The 17,168-nt window shown below is 37.7% G+C and overlaps 1 protein-coding gene across 5 annotated transcripts in view; it reads left to right on the forward strand.

Moving 5' to 3' along the window:
* Positions 1–17,168, forward strand: part of LOC121327429 (rho guanine nucleotide exchange factor 4-like) — a 195,385-nt gene that overhangs the window by 96,799 nt on the left and 81,418 nt on the right. Inside the window, exon 1 of one of the 5 annotated variants that reach the window (XM_041271495.1) lies at positions 8,142–8,792. The exons of the other annotated variants lie outside the window; for them this stretch is intronic. Within the exon in view, the coding sequence (XP_041127429.1) occupies positions 8,724–8,792 (69 nt within the window). The 5' untranslated portion in view covers positions 8,142–8,723. Of the gene's footprint in view, positions 1–8,141; positions 8,793–17,168 lie in introns of those variants that run through there. 5 annotated transcript variants of the gene reach the window in all.

Below are 17,168 nucleotides of genomic sequence, written 5' to 3' on the forward strand. Positions count from 1 at the left end.
CTTCTCTAAGTATAGTGTCTGGAAACCCAGCTTTATTAAAAAAAATCACTATCATCACTGCAAATGTGTCTCAGTCCTAGTAATTGGGAGTATGAAATGGAGTTGCGACAAGCTTTGGGATGTGAGGAGTCCTATCTTAGATATGAATGAGAGTCTGTTTCTTTGTAGAAAATTGTAATATTGATGGTACAATTAGAAACCATGATGGTAATGTTTAAGAAAGAAATGTGTTTAGAAATGTTCCATGCATACTTTAGAGCTGGATGAGACTGGTCAATAAAATGTATGAAATCCATTAAATCTTCAGCAGTGTTAACTGAGATGCCAAACATGTCATCAATGTGTCGAAGATATAAAATTGGTGTATGTCCCTTGTACTGTTGAAAAACTTTATTTTCAATCCCTCCCATAAAAAGAATCTCCATTAATTAAAATAATCAAATCTCCATTTTCTCCTTTAATCTTTCTTCTTTATTTGATGTTTTTTTAACTTTTAGCATAACTAATGCAGTTCCCATAATTGCAAAGATAGAATATTGCAGTATTTTTGCCAGTACTTTTGTATACTTTTACAGTATTAATAGGGTTATTAGCTACATCCTTTGTCTCTGGCTTAATTTGAGTGGGTTTGGATTATAAGTGTAGCCAAAGATTGATAAAGAAATACCTTTGTTACTCCCACTACAGCATTATATTAACCCTTAGTGTTCCATTTATTCAGTGCTTGTCAGGCACGTCAGGTCCAATTTATTTTCACAAGCGCTGTTTATTTTACACACACTGTTTATTTTTTTTTTTTTTCAGAGTACAGGAGGTTTAAAAGGCACTGCATAGCAAAAGGACACTCAGTACTGCAAGCTCCAGCCAAGCACCACCCCTTGTTCGCTGTATTTTTCACATACCTTTTCATAGTCGTGCATGCTGATAAATCCTCTCCTGATCACTAATATTATCACCAAACTCCTCAATAATGCAATCCAAGTCATTATTTTATTACTATAACATCTCAAAAAGCTCTGCAAATGTCTGTGATATTCTTTGAGCGCTGTATGCAGAAGCAGCTATCTTCTTTGTTTGTGTCCGTGTTATCTCTCTGGTGCAGGGGCTATGTTTATTGCTCAGATCCGCCCCCTTTTTTTTATGGTCTCAGTCGGCCGTTGAAAGGTTTTCTCGGCTTTTTCCAGAGAAAAAATGACTACAGACACGTGCTTAACGTCTTTTTGATGATGTCGGTTAGGGTCCGACATCGGACTGGAAAGGGAAAAATGTAATGTCGGACCTGGTCTGACATAAGACCACAAAGGGTTAAAATCCCTTCACGTGTGCATTTCATATGCAGCCCTGTTAGTGGCTGTGTTGTATTTATCTGCAGCCAGGCTCAAAGCTCCAGTGCCACTCAGTGGGGTCACAGCCTGGGTTCCTGGGTATTGAGAGTGACTTGCAAAGTATTTGGAGCAGCTGTGGAAGTAGCTGAAACTGGCCTGTCCCTGCCACTTCATGGGACATCCCATACCTGCAGTTTCATCCCTTCATCCAGAACTTGAAGGTCAATGTAAAAGTATTGTGCTGTTTGGAATTTGCACAATTAGAGCCGGTAACAAAGTTTTATACAGCACATGTATAGATTTAAAAAAAACAAAAAAAAAAAAACATTGTGTTGACAATTCAGTTTATTTAATCACTGAAAATGCTTCTTTGTCTAACAAGGTTATTTCTTATGTATCTAGGCTGCTACACAGCCTGGGTTGACATGCACTTACTCTATAAGCAGGTGTTTGGACGCGGGCTAGAATATCAAATTGCCATTAACAACTTGTTCTGTAATGAAAAAGCACCACTTAAAAAAAAATAAAGAGAATTAATAAAATGTATCTTGTTTAAGAGGGTTCCACTGTACTGCAGTGGAAAGTTGATCGTAAGCCAGTTTCTTTAACCTGAAAGGAAACACAATTGTAAATATGGCCTTGTTTTACTCACACAACTATCCACAATGACACTTCAACCTCGGGCTCTTGTTGTCGATCAATGTCTGGGCTTGACTTCCCATTAAACAGAGGACAGAGCGGTCTCCCTAAAGAGTTCACCCCCATCACTCTGTTTCCTAGCAGCAGCAGCAGCAGCAGCAGCAGCAGCAGCGGGGTTACCCAAGGTCACCCTCAAAAAATGTGGGAAAATATTGCAAGTCCTGAAGACAGAATCTCATTGTACCAAACTAATACTTCTTTTAATTCTATTTCTTATTTTCAAGTGGATTGCAGATCATATAAATGTTACCATGTTAGAGGAATCGAAGAGACTTAATGGAAACTGTAAAAAGGTCTGCAAGTTTTGAAGTGCAGATAAAGGAAATGTTTGCACTGAATGGAAGCCACTCAAGTGGCAAAGTGTCACTGCCATTCTACAACATGAAGCTGGCTTATGCTGAAACAAAGTTCCCTGCATAGTTCATGTGCATTCCATCACTCTTGTGTAGAAAGAGATACAGGGTCATTTCAGTATAGCTGCTTTAAAGGTAGACAAAATAGGGTGTACAACATTGTATAATTCTCTCAATCACATATCATTCATTGATCAGTCCAACTAGTTACTCCCTAACTAGTGACTAGTGCTGCCTGTGCAAACCTACCGATTAGACAAAGAATTATCCTAAAGAACTAATCTTTGTGATTTTGGCATGGAACCTTAACTTTCTCATGCCAGGGCTCCTGCACCAGGCCCCCAGGCTTATTAAGCCAATTAAGCCCCAAAACCATCCTGAGAGACACAGGGAAAAGCAACAGAAATTAGTATTAATGTAATTACTCCTACAAATATTATGTACCAGTATATGGACAAAGCTTGGGGACAGGGTCCTTTACCCTATCGCAAACCTTTTTAGGAAGTTTAAAATATGGATTTTAAACTAATATGATCATAGTTTGGGCTATGATTTTTTTTAATGTTTTGAATTATAACAAAGCATTTAGTTGATTTAGGCTGAAGAATGCTATTTTTTTTTTCAAATGGTAAATGCATAAAAGACTTGTACTACTGTATGTTTTCCTTTTTGAATGTACATTAGACTCCAATACAAGCAATGCTTGTCTGAATTTACCTAAAATCATATTAAAATGCATGCTGATTGTAGCTTGAGAAACTAAACTTCAATAACTTAATTTGTTGATGCCTGTGTGGAACTTTATCAACAGTCTACTATAATGTCATTATTTTGATGCCTCTGTATATCCCTTTACTGAAGTGTTTTATATATTATTTTTATGTACAATACATTGTTTTCACATTTGCATGTTATATACTAAAAGATACAATAGTCTCTCTATACACTTCTTTCTAATCATATTCTATTGCTTTGCATTAGAAAAGCCTGTTACTTGCATCTGCCCTGGTATATGATGCTTACTATAGGGCCCCATACATCCCTCAATTTTAGTCCTCACAATGGGGCAGCTCTCCATTTTACTGATGTTTTTCTCATTTGGGTTACATATCGAATACTAATTAAAGCTGTCATCTGGAAAGACTGTTACTGGACGACTTAATGGTAGCAACCCATGTTGAAGAAAGGTATTCAATGGAAAACATAGAACACAAGTTATGCCTAGTTTTGGCTTTGAAAACAGAAACCAATTAGCTGTGTATGAAAAGGAAGATTAGTTAGTCATATAAAATAGCTCTAATTCTATATGTATTGTGAGAATCATGATCTGACCTGCTTTAAACAGATCAGCTATTGTGCTTCCTGGCGCCTTTCCCAGCACTCTGCATGAAAAGAGACTTTATTTGTGTCTGATATATATCAGATCTTTTTTCATTCAAATCTGTGTGCGGCATAACAAATTAAAGTTGGTGAATGGAACCATAATGTTGACCTTTGCAGGGATTCCTCAATATAAATAATATATTGTAGTGTCATTTAACCTTTCCCCTCAGAGGAATGTGTCCTTCCTCTCTGCACAGGGTGATTTTCCAGAATCGTAGGATGGAGATGTGTAGGCACTGCAGCATTGTTTGCCATGATCCCTTCACGGATTTATGAGATCAGTGGCATTTTATTCATGGGTGTTGCTGTAAGTGATTTTGCCAACTAAAGTGGAATGATTAAGCAGTAGAGTAGATTCACTTAGAAATATAGACAACGCCATGGTATACTGTAATGCTGGTCTGATATGACAGTATTACCATGTGACTTCAGCACCACCTTAGCCTCGAGTATAAGGTAGGGCACACCTTCCAGTTATGGTTTTGTGCATCATTAACATGTTGAAAGACACATCTCCAGTGGTGTGGCAATGCATTCTGGAAATTCACAGATGTCCATATAAAGTGTTCCACCATGGGTAAAAATACCAGCAAATACAGTCTATAGTGCTGCTTGAAATTGGTGAATTCCTTTTTCTAGGAACAACTGGAATGGGAAAGGTGACACTACACTAAACTATTTGGGGATGTGCAGGCAATTTGCAGGTTTTCCCCATAATTTGTATTTGACAAATGATTTAGGCTTTACTAGGTAAGAACTGATGTAGAGCCAGCTCTCAACACCGATACGTTAAACTTAGATGTAGTCAAGATGTGTGTTATTTCTTGTATACCACTCTTCATCCAAAAAGAGACCTATTGTTACTGGATAGGGAAAAACTGGAACAAGGTTCAGCTGATAATAATCAGTCATTGATTTGCATACTATATGTGAAGCATGATAACCTGGCATGCATTTTAACCAGGTAGGGTTACCAGATTTCTAGAATGAAAAACCGGTATAACAACACAATCATAATTTATATTATATATATATATATATAATATATATAATATATATATATATATATATATATATATATATATATATATATATATATATATATATATATATATATATATATATATATATATACACACACACACACACACACACACACACACACACACACACACACACACACACACACACACACACACACACACACACACACAGTATTTAAATACTATAGTACACATATATTTAGTCCCTTCAGATCTGTACACTTGTGTAACCTTCACAATAATAATAATAATAATAATAAATAAAAATATAATAATAATAATAATAATAATAATAATAATACCTTCATCGCTCATTTCTTGTAAAGACATTGACATATCTGAATTTTGTTCATCACAGTTATTTTGAAACTTCTTCAATCACATGAAAATAATTTTTTATTTTCCTCATCTTGGTTTGATAAGTTTTTAAACCATCTGGAAACGAGTAGCCATCGCACTGATAAATCAGTGAAATTGGCAGGGGATGGGATTTGTAGTTTTTAATGTGTGATTAACAATGGGCAGTGGACACCAGTAAACTACATTCCAAGAGTACTGTAGCGATCTGGACTATTTTTGTTCGTGTTGTATAGTTTTGTGTCGCCATTCTGTGTTTTGTCCTGAGTGTGCATATGAACGGGTGAGGTGAGGGGGTGGATGTGATCGAGTCGTGGCTCCAGTGTGCTTGTCTAATCGTGTTGTATTTGTGCCCTGTTCGATTTGTGGAGTCAAATAACGTGTCTTGTTGTGTCAAAATGTCACCTGTATTCGCTGGGTCTTGGGGTATAAAGGGCCTGCTTGCACGCTGCTGTGGGCTGTGCTGTGTTGTGGTGTGATGACCTTGTGAATACATTCTAGAATAAGATCTTTCTGTGAGTGTCTGGCTCCCTTTTGTTTTCCCTGAAACTCTACAGTAAATTACGATTGAGCTATCAGAGTGCAGATCTGTTTTATTTATGTTTTATACTGTAAGCTGAAACTAAAAATCATGTTTATTTTTTATAATCAGCCTTTAGGAGTTTCTAGTGACACACGTGCGCCTATATTAAAATGTACATGCGCACAAGAACATTTTTAGTCACACATGCGACCAAATTAGTCGCACAGTAGAGCCCTGTTGTTATCTTGTTTTCTTTCCAGTTTATTTCCTGAGAATAGACACTGTAGTTGTTATTATTGAGGTGTACTTGCAGCTCGCTGTGTTTATTGTTTTCTGTAAAACATTTATATCCTGTCAGTTAAGAAAAGGCTTAATGCAAAAGTTTGTTTTAACATTGTTTTTATTACGCCTAAACAAGTCATAATGTCTTTGAAAGAGGTGTCGAGTTTGGTTGGTGTTGGCTCACCATTCTGCCTGAAAGACTCAGGTACACTTAAGAAAAATGCTGTCTTCTGATCCATCAGTTCAGTTGTTAAAGACAAATATCCAATACTGTAGAGCTATGGCCAAACGTTTTGCATCATCCTATAGAATTAACTACTTTTGCTTCATAAAGTTGAATGTAACCTGCTGAATAATGTTAGGCTAACATACTGAATTACATACTGTGTTGTAGTTTTCCATATACTTAACGAAAAAATGAGAAGAAATGTCTTAAAATTCTAGGTGATGCAAAACTTTTGGCTAGATCTGTTTATGTAAGAATAGAATTGTATTGACCAAAATACAGAGAAACAGTTAATATAAAAGAATGCGCTTATGGTAATGTACAATATTTTGCCTCTTGTCCACTGGGCTTAGTGAGATGATCTGCAGTAGATACTGTATTTTCATGGCATTCAGAGACGCCCATGTAGTCTGATTGGAAAGGGCAAGTGCAGAAAAGTTGATGTTAGGATGATAGTCTGGTTGTAAATCAGAGATTTAATATAGCAGTAACAGTGACATAGCACTGATGCTGTCCCTCCTAATGAACTAAACTTAACGAACATCATTTAGAGCCCTTTTGTCCAAGTACAATATATATACTGTACCATGTGTGACTGTCCAAACTTCTGTTTTGGTCTGTAATCCAACTCTATTCTATTCTAGACCCTGCTGACAAAATAATTCATCTGATCAAAAAAAAAAAAAAAAAAAAAAATGAAATCATGAGAACAGACTAAGGTGGCACTTTGGACTGTTCGGGTGCTTGTTGTGTGTTTTCAGTGATTGAACCCAACTGTGAAAACTCATCCCAGAGTCCTTGGTCTTGAAAGGGTGATTTATATTTAAAATCAATGAAGAATAGGAAAAAAATCTAGTGAGATTCATGTTGAAAACAAATAGCGTATTGATGTATGAAGACAGTGAACTTGATCTTTTAGAATATTTGATAATGTAGTGGACACTGTATATTGTTGTATACTTTAATACAAGTATCTGTCCGTTAGTGTTTATTTCTTCTTATACCAATTTGCAAAATTGTACTGCTGAAAGATGATGCCAGTGACCTCCTAGTTTTCATAAGACCCCCAACCCCCTGTTAAAAGGAATCAGATTTCCCTCTTTGTGCTGTGCGTCACCAAAGAAGAAAATCAGTTTGAGGCAAGCATGCTGCTCTTTATTTTGCTAAACTGTGGATGTAAAAGATGGAGAAAGGAAGGATTTATTATTTTTGACCTGAGCCAAATATCTTCGGAAGGTAGCAAAGACACTTATTGTAAACAGGAATCTGAAAGCATTAATCACAGGTTGGAAACGTGTTTGATTTTAAACATGAAATAAAATAAAATAGTACATTAATTATTATTATATGTCACAGGTGGCTTGTGTGGCTTCTGGGTGGTGATGTCACGGACCAGGAAGTAAACAAAGGCAAATGTATGGGGCACGAGGTGCGTTTGCGCACGGCTTTAAATAAAATGAAATAATAAACAAAAGAAAAGGGCTCTGTGACCAAAATAAATCAACAAACAGATACTGTGTAGTACAATGGTAGCCATTGCTTCTCTTATATTGTCTCGCTCTACACAGTACTCTTGTCTCTGACTCAAAAAATGCCTCGATCAGCCTGGGGCGGGTTCTTTTAAGCTGTGGCTGGAGCCTTAATTAATTATCAATAAAACAATTACCTTGTTGAGGCTCCAGCCACAGTCTCACGTTTTTTTTTTTTTTTTTTAAATTAAAAACAAACAATAAAAACACGGCTTTTAAATAAAAATATACAAATAATAATAAAACAGGGGTGGGGTGTACCCCGTCACAGTATAATACAATCTTCCTATTATTTTCTTATTAAAGTAGGTGAATAATGTTTGATTTCAGTGTACGTGGTCATGCTTGTAGTTTAGAATGTTCTAAAAGAGATTTGTTACATTTATTATAATTTGAATGAAGGATATCAAATGTATTAATTGATTACAGCAGTTTAATAGTGTAAGCTTACAAAATGACCAAACCTCTTCATGCTGTGAATGCACAGAATGAACTTCATCCAATATAATATCGATACTTTTGTTTTGTTTTATTACACGAATCAGGTCAAATGTACCTTGATGGGAAAGGGCTGTCATTTCAAAGGCACGCTGTCTCTCAGAATCCTGACAGAACATATGTTGGTTCTCATATAAATACCCACCAAACACGGTTTAACTTTAAAATGTAACTAGACATTATAAACAGCAAGTGATACTGTTGCTGCTTTCCATTTGCTGATAAAGATTTGTGGGTGGATCTGGGCTCTGTAGAAAACATGTCAAGTAGCGTACGACCCACACAGAATGATTCAATTTACTCTATAAGGGGGCTGAGTGCTTGTTCACTGGCACAGACTGTCAGATGGTCATGCAGAGCATCTGTTTTCAGAACATGGAGATTCTAGGAAGATCATCGATTTTTATATAACCTTACTTACCAGTAACTGGAATATTCACATGTTGTATCACCTAAATGTGTACTATTAGATGATACTCTTTCTTGTAAGGCAGAGCTTTTGGATATGGCATTATGGACAGAACATTTCTTCTTGATCCCCAAAGCTATCTGTTTAGAAGAATACTGGAACATGGTAAATATGATTAATACATTTTTTATGCTTTATAGTATTTGCGAACATAGTTATACGTAATAACCTGCAATAAACTGTAATGAATTTATACTTACATTTATTGCACAACAGAATGAGTGTTTGTAAAACATAAAAAAGGTATGAATGTTTATAGTTTGTTGACTTTAAGATCGTTCCTCTGGTTGACAGTTTAGGGAAATGATGAATCTGGACTGCTTGTGTCTCCTAGCTGTAGATGAGTTCAAACATGAACTAGTTTCTAATGCTTATTTCATTTGGGTATATATGGATGGCATGATGATTGAATGCAGGCACATCCTCCAGGTTTCAGGCTTGTTTGGACAGTGTGTTCAGTCCAGCATAGCACACCCCCATCCACAGCTCCCACCCTCCCCAGCATTACATGAAACACACCTGGCTGTGTAAACAGAGTTCTTCTGTCGCAAGTGCTGACAGACCCTGCCTTAAACCCCCAGCTTCAATAAGTATACAATTTCCTTTTCTTCAGTGTAGAACTAATTATACTCTGTCAGCATTATTATGAAAACATTGTAAATGTACTTTGATCAAAAAGCGTTCTGTCCTCCGATTGCTGCAACAAAAGACTTTGCTGTTCACCTGGACCCCGCTGCTTTTAAGATTTCTAATTGGAACAAGTAATGATTGAAACAGTCTGTATTTAAAATTAGCTTCTCTCATCTGGGTTACTTTACGTGGATTCAAAGTTTGATATTAACCTCTACTGATCTCTAATTGCAATTATGAGTTCTGTTTTGCAATCTGATTGGTTCTGACTCAAGAGTTGTAGACTAAAACCACCTTTGCTGTAGTTGTTCGAATGTTACATCTGCTTCTGAGATTTATTAAGATCTGGTTCTGTGTGTAGCTGTGTGTGCTTGGGACATTCGTTAGCACAGATTATTGAGTGATCAGCTAAATCTTGTTAAGCAATTTAAGATTTAGTTAAATATTTAGCTAAATGTTAAATATTTTTAGAAATGTAAGATTTAGTTAAAAATTTAAGTTCACAAAATCCAGATTTATTTCTGAACAGCTAAATCTTGATTCTCAAAATACATATTTAATAACAAAATATATATTTATTTTTTAAATAAAGATTTAGCATTTAAATGTTGAAAAGTTGCTAAATATTTTAAGATTTATAAATTATATCTGAATGTGCACATTAAAAAAAAAAAATTCACAACACTTATAAATCTGGGGAAAAAATACTAGATTTAAGTTAAATCTGGAAAAAAAAAAATTAACATTAAAATATTAACGTTTTTTTTTTTTTACACATGGCACCCCTTAGTAATGTTGAAACTGAGGGTATGGTCTTCAGTCATTTCTATCTTACTAACACTCTCCCGAAATCTTGTTGTTGTAAATCACATGAACAAATAAGTCATACATGGTTATGCAAAGGAGCTACCAGCAGTGGAAAAAGGAAGAGTTTCTACAGTTTCTGCAGTACAAAGATTAATAGCACACCAAATCAAATGATAACATTGGCTTGGTTTACATGCACTTGAAGATCAGCTCTACAGTCATGACTGTGTGACGTTATCACGCGAATACATCGTGAAACAGCAAAAGGACGTCCTTTTAGTAGCGCGACTTTAAGGGCAGGGTCAATCTCTTTCTCACGATAAAAATAGCTTTAAAAACCCATGTAAACCAGAGTAGGAATTGTGCTTGTGGCTCACAAGGTTTCAGCAGTCAAGATTCCGTTCTTCTGACTTGAAAGGCCGTACAAAACATAGACACACACCCACACACACACTGTACATTTATGGACTACTTCAACACTAGAACCGCCATGGTTATACTTAAGCATTGGTCAGTTTCGTCCTATTTCCCTATTAAACGTAGAAGGCTGAGAGTGTCTTCAACATTATTGCTCAGAGATTATCAACCTACCTGCTTCATTGACACTTCAGTACAAAAAGCAGGCATTCCAGGTTTCCCAGGATACTTCGAACACATTAGCAGAATCTGGCAACAAATTCAATCAGCAAAAAAGGAGAGAAAGGAGCTCCATGTGACATTCCTGGATTTGACTAATGCATATGGTTCAGTGCCACATGAACTTCTTTGGGCAGCATTTGATTTTTACAGTGCACCGATGACAATAACAAATTTTGTGAAAGCCTACTTTGGAGATTTACAATTTAGTTTTTCAACTTCAGAATTCAACACTACATGGCAATGCCTAGAGTTGGAATAATGGCAGTATGTACCATTTCTCCACTGGCTTTTACCATGGCAATGAAAATAATTATAAGGGCATCAAAATGGGTAGTGGGAGGAGAGCACTTGGCTTCTGGAAAGCGACTACCACCAATTCGAGCATACACGGATGACATGACAACAATGACTACAACAGTAGCCTGCACTAATCGGTATTGGGCAAATTAACCAGTAACATTGAATGGGCACGAATGCAATTCAAGCCCACTAAATCAAGGAGCATCTCTATAATTAAAAGTAAAGTAGTAGATAAAATGTGCTACATTAATGGTGAGGCAATACCAGCAGTGTCCGAGAAGCCAGTGAAAAGTCTAGGGAGATGGTACAATGGGGTTCTGAAGGACACGGTTCATGTGGGAGAAGTTAGACAACAAGCAGTGGAAGGGTTGAAGAGCATAGACAGCAGCGCTTTACCAGGCAAACTGAAACTGTGATACTTTCAGTTTGGTCTACTGCCAAGACTGCTGTGGCTACTGACTGTGTACGAGGTTTCCTAGTTGAGAAGCTGGAAGCTTTAATCAGTTCATATGTCAGGAAATGGTTGGGAGTTCCAGCTACCAATCTCTGCTCTAACCAAGGAGTTTAAGTGCGCCAAAGTCCGACTGGAAATGACATTAGTAGATTCACATGAGAAATGCGTAAGCACCTGTGTTGAAAACTGGAAGAAAATGGATGGCAAAGAAAGCTGTGGACGATGCTAAGGCTGCCCTTCGAATCAAATATATTATGAGGCAACTTCAGCATGGAAAAGAAGGTTTTGGTCTCAGTTCAGCTCCTTCTACATGGCACAAGGCAACCCCGGCTCAACGGAGGAAGCTGGTAGTCAGTGAGGTGAAAAAGCAGGAGGAGAGGATCAGGTGCGTAAAGGCCGTTTCCCAGACCAAGCAGGGAGAATGCATGAGATGGGAGAGTGTGAAACAATGCAAGATCGGCTGGCAAGACCTATGGACAATGGAACAGAGCAGGATCAGTTTCCTCATCAGATCAGCATATGATGTTCTCCCATCACCACAGAACCTAAACCTCTGGGTGGGTGAGGATTCCTCATGTCCTTTGTGTTCATTACCTGCAACATTAAGGCACATTTTGACAGGATGTAAAGTGGGTCTTAGCCAAGGGTGGTTTACTTGGCGCCATGACCAGTTGCTGCGATGTTTGGCCTTAGAATTGGAAGACAAGCTTAACCTGACCAATAAGTTGCCACCAGTTCCATCAAAGCATTACACACAAAAGACAATATTCCTCTGTCCAGGAGAACAACCACCAAGAAAAGGTATTAAAATCAAGCCTCACTCAGGACAACTGGAAGCTGCTAGAGACTGGAATTTGCTGGCAGATGTTGGCCAATGGCTTATTTTTCCACTTGAGATTGCCACCACTAACCTTTGACCAGACATTGTCTTGTTTTCTGAATCAGCACGCCTTGTTCATCTGGTAGAGTTAACAGTGCCATGGGAAGATGCTGTAGATGAGGCGTATGAGAGGAAGAAACTTCGGTATGCTCAACTAGCTCCTGAAGTGGAACAGCGAGGATGGAGAGTCCGAGTTTACCCAGTGGAGGTGGGTTGTTGAGGATTTGTGGCACACTCTACAACCCGGTTTCTCAGAGACGTCGGGTTCAGTGGCCAAGAGTTGTGTCGCACAGTGAAGAACTTATCTGAAGCAGCAGAAAGGAGCAGCAACTGGCTGTGGTTGAGACGGAAATATTTTGGATGGGGATCTCAAGCACAATAGAAAGAAAGCAACACTGATGTACAGGTAAGTAAGCTGGGTTGAGCTGAGTGGGGGATGAAGGGGGGTGATGCTGGGATGCTAGAATCACTGTTGAGCCATTTAGAGGTGTCATGGGCTAGTCAATGAAACACAGAGGATGGAAGGTGCCCACTTGAAGACCCCAGAGATGTACCCTACTTAGCTCAATCCAGACGGTTGTCATGCTGATGTGCTGGGGAGACCGAACTGGGTTGATACCCGGAGCAAGCATCGCAGCTGTTGTGTGTGCTGATGCGCTGGGGAGGCAAAATGAGCTGATCACTGGAGCCAGCATTACACTTCAGCAATCAACACCAGACAGAAGGATATCTACATCATCAGATGGAAAACAACGCAAATGGATGGAGATGCAGATGGATCACATTAGTTTACTGCAAAGCTACGTCTTAGTTGGTGCTTATCTTGGAGAGAGTAGAGTTCAAATCAGCATGAAGTTCAAAATCTATTCTCATGTAATGGAAATCAGATCATACCTACAACCGGTAGTACATTTTAAACACCATCAATATTAAAATGAAAGACAAACTATCAGATATTCAAGCACATCATATTAAATATCTGCACAGCCGCAACACTGTATTTAAATGAACGGTTAAACATAAAGGGGTTTATTTTCTAACTTACCACATATAAAGCACTACTTAAAAAAATTTAAAACTATAATTAAATAAACATTTCAAAAGAAACTAGTGTTTAAACAGGTATATGCACATATTTATTTTTTTCTATGTGTCGCACCGAAGGACATACAAAATGTCCATGTCACACAGGGAGGTATAGATGGTGATTTAAAAGATATTTCTGAGACTACATTACCTTGTTGCACATGCAGGGGGTCCTCCAAAGGACTGTTGACTTCCTAACACCAAAAATGAAGTGTTGTTGTCTCCAAAAATGCCTGGATTTCCTTGCAAATTCATCGTCACACCAATGTACATTGAATTTGTTGACAACCTTTGTTTTTAATATTTAATACTGAATGGATAATTACATTTTTCAACATTTCATTGAGTATCACTTATTTTGCAAGTACATAGAGGGGGACTGGAGGGGGGGCGGAGGTGCTGGGGCTTGCTTTTTTTTTTCCTGCCAGCTTAAAAAAGATGTTTATGTTGTCATGAAGACGGCTGTAGTGGGTGACGTCTGACCAGAACCAGGAACCAACAAATAAACAACAGAGAGGTGGAGTTTGGTGAAGCTGAGTGATTGGTTTTGTTCAGCATTTAATGAAACAGACAGAAAATAAAAGGTTGTAAGACACACAAAACAGAGGACATGACACTTTTGCCAAAATAAAGAGACAAACATGATGAGCTAATATTTGAACTATCTAACTATTCTTATTATCTTTGTTACCTCCTTTTCAAATCCCATTCTCCACTCACCAAACACACAACCCTGAGTGAGTGAAAACATTCTGCTTTCATGCAGCTGTACCGAGACTCGATTGCTAATCAATCATTCGAGTCTCGGTACAATTGCACGTGAATTAAAAAAGTGCAATCCCTCGTGCTCACATATTACTACATTTTACCTGCATGTGAAGTGCTGTGCAATCCTCGTGCCTAAATACAAATATACATTTTAAATACTCCTGTTACACAGACTCATTTATATCCCGTGTACCAATGACTATATACCAACATTGACACACTGCACGTAACATACCACACAAATATAGTCCAGGGGCGGGGCACTTTGCCACAATGCTTATGGACACTTCTGGTTTCTGGGTGTATGTGTGTAAGTGAAATTATGAGATAATTAATTTGAATTTCAGCTGTGCTCTGCCAAGCATTCCTAAAATAAATTATAGGCACTTGTCCACTAAACAATGCTAAAAGCATATTGTACTCGTTAGACAGGGTTGTTAAGTCTTAATTACTGTGTTGCCCACATTTTTTGATGCTTTGCAATTACAATGCTCCTTGAGTCACTGATTAAATATAAAAACAAACCTAAATGTGAAATCACACTATATCAAGTCTAGGTGTTGTGTTTCTCTTCTCTCTAAGTCTTTACTAGGAGCCTTAGAGAACCTTTCTCTAGCACAGACTGATCCTATCACGTTGCTAAACATTCTAAAAAATATTTGACACCTCTCCTCTGAATTCAACTCTTGTTTAGGGATAATCTATGCCACAGGCAACCAGAATTCAACCAGAACTTTAAAGCACTCAAAAAATAAGGTAAAAGTTATAAGAAACTTTCAGAGCCCATGCAGATGTGAAAACAGCAGTATGTACCATATAGTAAAATTGACCATTGGAAAGCATTGGATCGGTACATAGTCACAGTGAAAACAATGAGAAAATCTGTGGTTTTGATGATGGCTGAATTAATGAAGGCACTAAATAAGATGAATTGTGTGTTTTGATCACAGTTCAAGCGACCTCACAGGTTTAAGGACCCTTTCTGTCACACTGCAGTGTTGTTTTGCGTGCAGTGCTGCCCTACAGGACTGAACAGCTTAGCCCTAGCTGAAGACAGTACAGTAATAGCAGTACATGTCCCTCATATTGGCTATTTCACCATTTGATTAGTTGTGTTGTGCTCTGAAATTGGGCTTTACTTTCAAGTTCAAAACAGCCCCCATACATACTGGTGTAAATGTAAATATAGTCACCTTTATTTATGTAAAAAAAATTCTGTACTGTTTTATTTATCATACCATAAATACCACAAAGAAAGTGCATTGCAAGAGTGAGAAGGGGGTTGTGGGATAGTCGTTGTATTAAAGGGAGTGTTCCTGCATAAAATGCTGTCAATATTTTTGTTCTGAATGTGCGGTACAGGATCTGTTCACAAAAGCACAAAAATGGCATTGAAATACCAACATGCATTGAAATAACGACAGAGCTACATGGAGACACAGGCCAGTCTACTATATAGATAACATCAGCAGTGTGCTTCGAGTTACCGTGAAGCATAACACACCTTTCAAATGCACTCAGGTAGCTCACCATTATCTGATGAAGCGCAATCTAATAGGAAGAAATACACAAGGCAGTATGAAGTCCTCAAATACTTGCAGGTGTTAGCCATGCCCTGACTTGACATTACAAGGTTCATGTTAGATTTTTGCATAATGGTCTTTGGAACCTTATCTAGTGTTTTAATAGCGTGTGTCAAAAAGAGAGGGTTTTTAAACCACTTTCTGCTTTGGTTATTCAGCAGGCACATGTAGAACAGATTTTAAATAATCAAAAACTGCCAACATGGATCTTACAAAATAAAATTATAGTTTGGGCTTATAAAGACATGAAAATAAAGCATGGCTTCTGTGGTCCAGAGGAATGGCTTTCATTTTATTCTAAGGGTGGTGGTGGTGTGTGGTGGTGTGTGTGTGTGTGTGGGGGGGGGGGGGGGGGGGGGGGGGTCAGATACGCACCATACTTTGACCACTTAGGAGTAGCTTGTGCAGTTTCAGCACCCCATCACTTGTTCTTTGAAGGTGAGGGAATGGTTCTGTCTCCATGCCCTTCTAATCCTTGGCCTTTGATACTGCTTTAAAATGTGCAACTGGCAGTTGTGCTGAATTGAACCTGCTCAAACTGGCATTTTCTACAGTTTTTATATGTATATAATGGTGTAGTGCCATTTTGTGTATGCTAAACTGTGTAAGAATAACAAATATTGCAATGAATACATTTTTTGTAAATTTGAATTTCATAGTGGGGCACTGAAACTAAGTGGAGAGAAAAGATTGGTCCTGCATACAGTATAGAGGGATTGCTTTATATCTTTTCTTCTCTCATATCCTTGGTTTACAGTCTGGAGTGAAATAGTGCGCATTATTAGAAGAACCTGCAGATACGGATGTGTGATCCTGTCAAGATTGAAAGATTAGAAATAAAAGATATCAAGCACCATAGCGTTTCAAGAAGCTTGGTTTTATTACCTTGGTAAAGATATTAACCCAGTCACCCTTTTCCTCTGTGCTTCATTCACTCAAGGTAATTACCAACAATAAGAGTCAATCTGATCGAAACAGCTGCTCAAACACAACTAAGGTTAAATAAGAAATGATGGAATGATCAGGGTATACACGCAGACATGGCTTTGAAACCTGGCTTGTGTCTTATCTACAGATAGAAGAGCTACTGACTGATTTACTGAGACCACATACAGTGGTTGATAATAAAACCACATGGGTTGGGAGATTTCTGCATCCTGATTGGCTGATAAGCATTCCAAGTCATTGAATTATTAAAGTACAACCAACAGGTAAAAACAAGTCCCAGCAACTAAGACATTTCACAAACAGATATTATTGCGCTGAGCGTTTAAGAATGTTTTAAAAAATAATTTTGAATTGTCCACCATTTTTTCCCCAATAAAAACTAAATA

This window comes from Polyodon spathula, chromosome 14, assembly GCF_017654505.1.
Source record: "Polyodon spathula isolate WHYD16114869_AA chromosome 14, ASM1765450v1, whole genome shotgun sequence".
NCBI classification, from domain to species: domain Eukaryota; kingdom Metazoa; phylum Chordata; class Actinopteri; order Acipenseriformes; family Polyodontidae; genus Polyodon; species Polyodon spathula.